This window comes from Moesziomyces antarcticus (assembly GCF_000747765.1).
Source record: "Moesziomyces antarcticus DNA, scaffold: scaffold_v10019, strain JCM 10317, whole genome shotgun sequence".
NCBI classification, from domain to species: domain Eukaryota; kingdom Fungi; phylum Basidiomycota; class Ustilaginomycetes; order Ustilaginales; family Ustilaginaceae; genus Moesziomyces; species Moesziomyces antarcticus.
In genome coordinates, this window is record NW_014638991.1 from 186843 (window position 1) to 188394 (window position 1552).

At 62.4% G+C, this 1552-nt stretch overlaps 1 protein-coding gene across 1 annotated transcript; it reads right to left on the minus strand.

Moving 5' to 3' along the window:
• Positions 1-278: 278 nt before the first annotated feature.
• PAN0_019d5797 (glycoside hydrolase family 23 protein) lies at positions 279-1439 on the minus strand (the record flags this gene model as incomplete). The annotated part of the gene is made up of 1 exon (XM_014798731.1): positions 279-1439. One exon carries the CDS (start codon positions 1437-1439, stop codon positions 279-281), a length of 1161 nt encoding a protein of 386 aa, XP_014654217.1.
• Positions 1440-1552: the final 113 nt, after the last annotated feature.

Consider the following 1552-nt stretch of genomic DNA (forward strand, 5'->3'; position numbering starts at 1 on the left):
CGCCCTCGACACCACACAGATCCATACGCACCGCTTGCACTCGGCATCATCCAATCATACTACCACACTCGCAAACCAACGACGACGAAACAAAACTCGTAGAATTGGAGCAAAACAAAAAAGGCGAAAGGCGCCGGCCCGCGCACGACCAGCTTAGACTCTAGGATCCAGCCCCAGACCGCTTTCCACCGTGGCGGCCGCGCTGTGCAAGTACAAAAGACGCAAAACGCAAGCAACAAAAGAAAAAACAAAAAGTGTGCGAGAGAGAAAGACGGCGCTCAGCAGCTGGCGAGGTTCTTGTAGGTGCCCATGTCGTAGGCGTTGGCCTTGCCGAGGAACCAGCCGTTGAGCATCTGATACAGATAGTCGAGGTTGTTCTGCGCATAGCAGTTGCCCTGGTACTTGGCCGCCGTGGCCTTCTGCACGGTGAGGCCGAGCTGCCAGCCGTTGTACTGTCCAATCGCCTGGAGCACGCTGCCGCCGCACTGGTCGAGCGTGTTCTTAAAGTACTTTGCGCCGGCGTCGACGTTGAACCAGGGGTCCTTGCAGTTGCCGCCGGGCGCGCCGCCGCACTTGTCGGGCGTGATCTGCATGAGGCCCTGCTCGCCGTTGCCGCCGGTGACGTTGGGGTTGCAGGTGGACTCCTGCATGGCAAACGACATGAGCACGGTGGCGGGCACGCCGTGCGCCTTTTCGGCCGCCTGGAACGCCCAGAGGACGTCCTTGCACGGAGCAAAGACGGCCGAGTTGGCGGCCTGCGAGGCCGAGAGCACCTTGAGCTGGTCGAGCTTCAGCTTGGGCGGGTTCCAGCCGCCCGAGGTGAGGCCGCAGTTGAGGAAGTTCTGCGAGCCGTTGGGCTGGTTGTCGTTGGCGCCGCTCGAGCCGCAGTTGCCGCCGTTGAAGCCGAACAGGCCGGCACCCGAAGCCGAGGACGACGAGGAGGAGGAGGATGAGGATGAGGAGCTCGAGTTGGAGTCGGTCTTACCGGAAGACGACGACGACTGCGAGTTCGAGTTGGAGTTGCTCGAGGCGTTGGACTTGGCGTCCGAGCCGGCCTTGGAGTCGGACTGGCTGTTGCTCGAGGCCTGCGAGCTAGACTGCGACTCGGCCTGCGAGTGCGACTCTGACTGGGCGCTGGAGTTGGAGTTGGAGTTGGAGCTGGCGCTCGAGTGCTGCTTGGCGGCCTGGGTGGTCTTGTTGCCCATGCCCGAGGCGGCCTTGTGCGTCTTTGCCTTGCACGAGTTCTTGGAGGCGCGCTTGGAGCCGCGCTTGGCGACGCGGTGCTGCGAGGGGCGACGGTTGAGGATGGCGTCGCGTCGCTGCATGGAGAGCGGGTGCTTTGACATGGCGGGGAGGTCGCGCGCCTCGATGCTAGCGTCGGCCGAGGCGCCGGCGGCGACCACGGCGAGGGTGGCGGCAACAAGGGTGAGGAACTTCATGATGGATGCGATGTAAAAAGAAAACTGGGGTTCTGTCAAAGAACGTGGCGTTGCGAGTCGAAACGATGGTGTGCAGGTGCGACAACGGATGCGGGTCAGCTATTTAAAGGGGG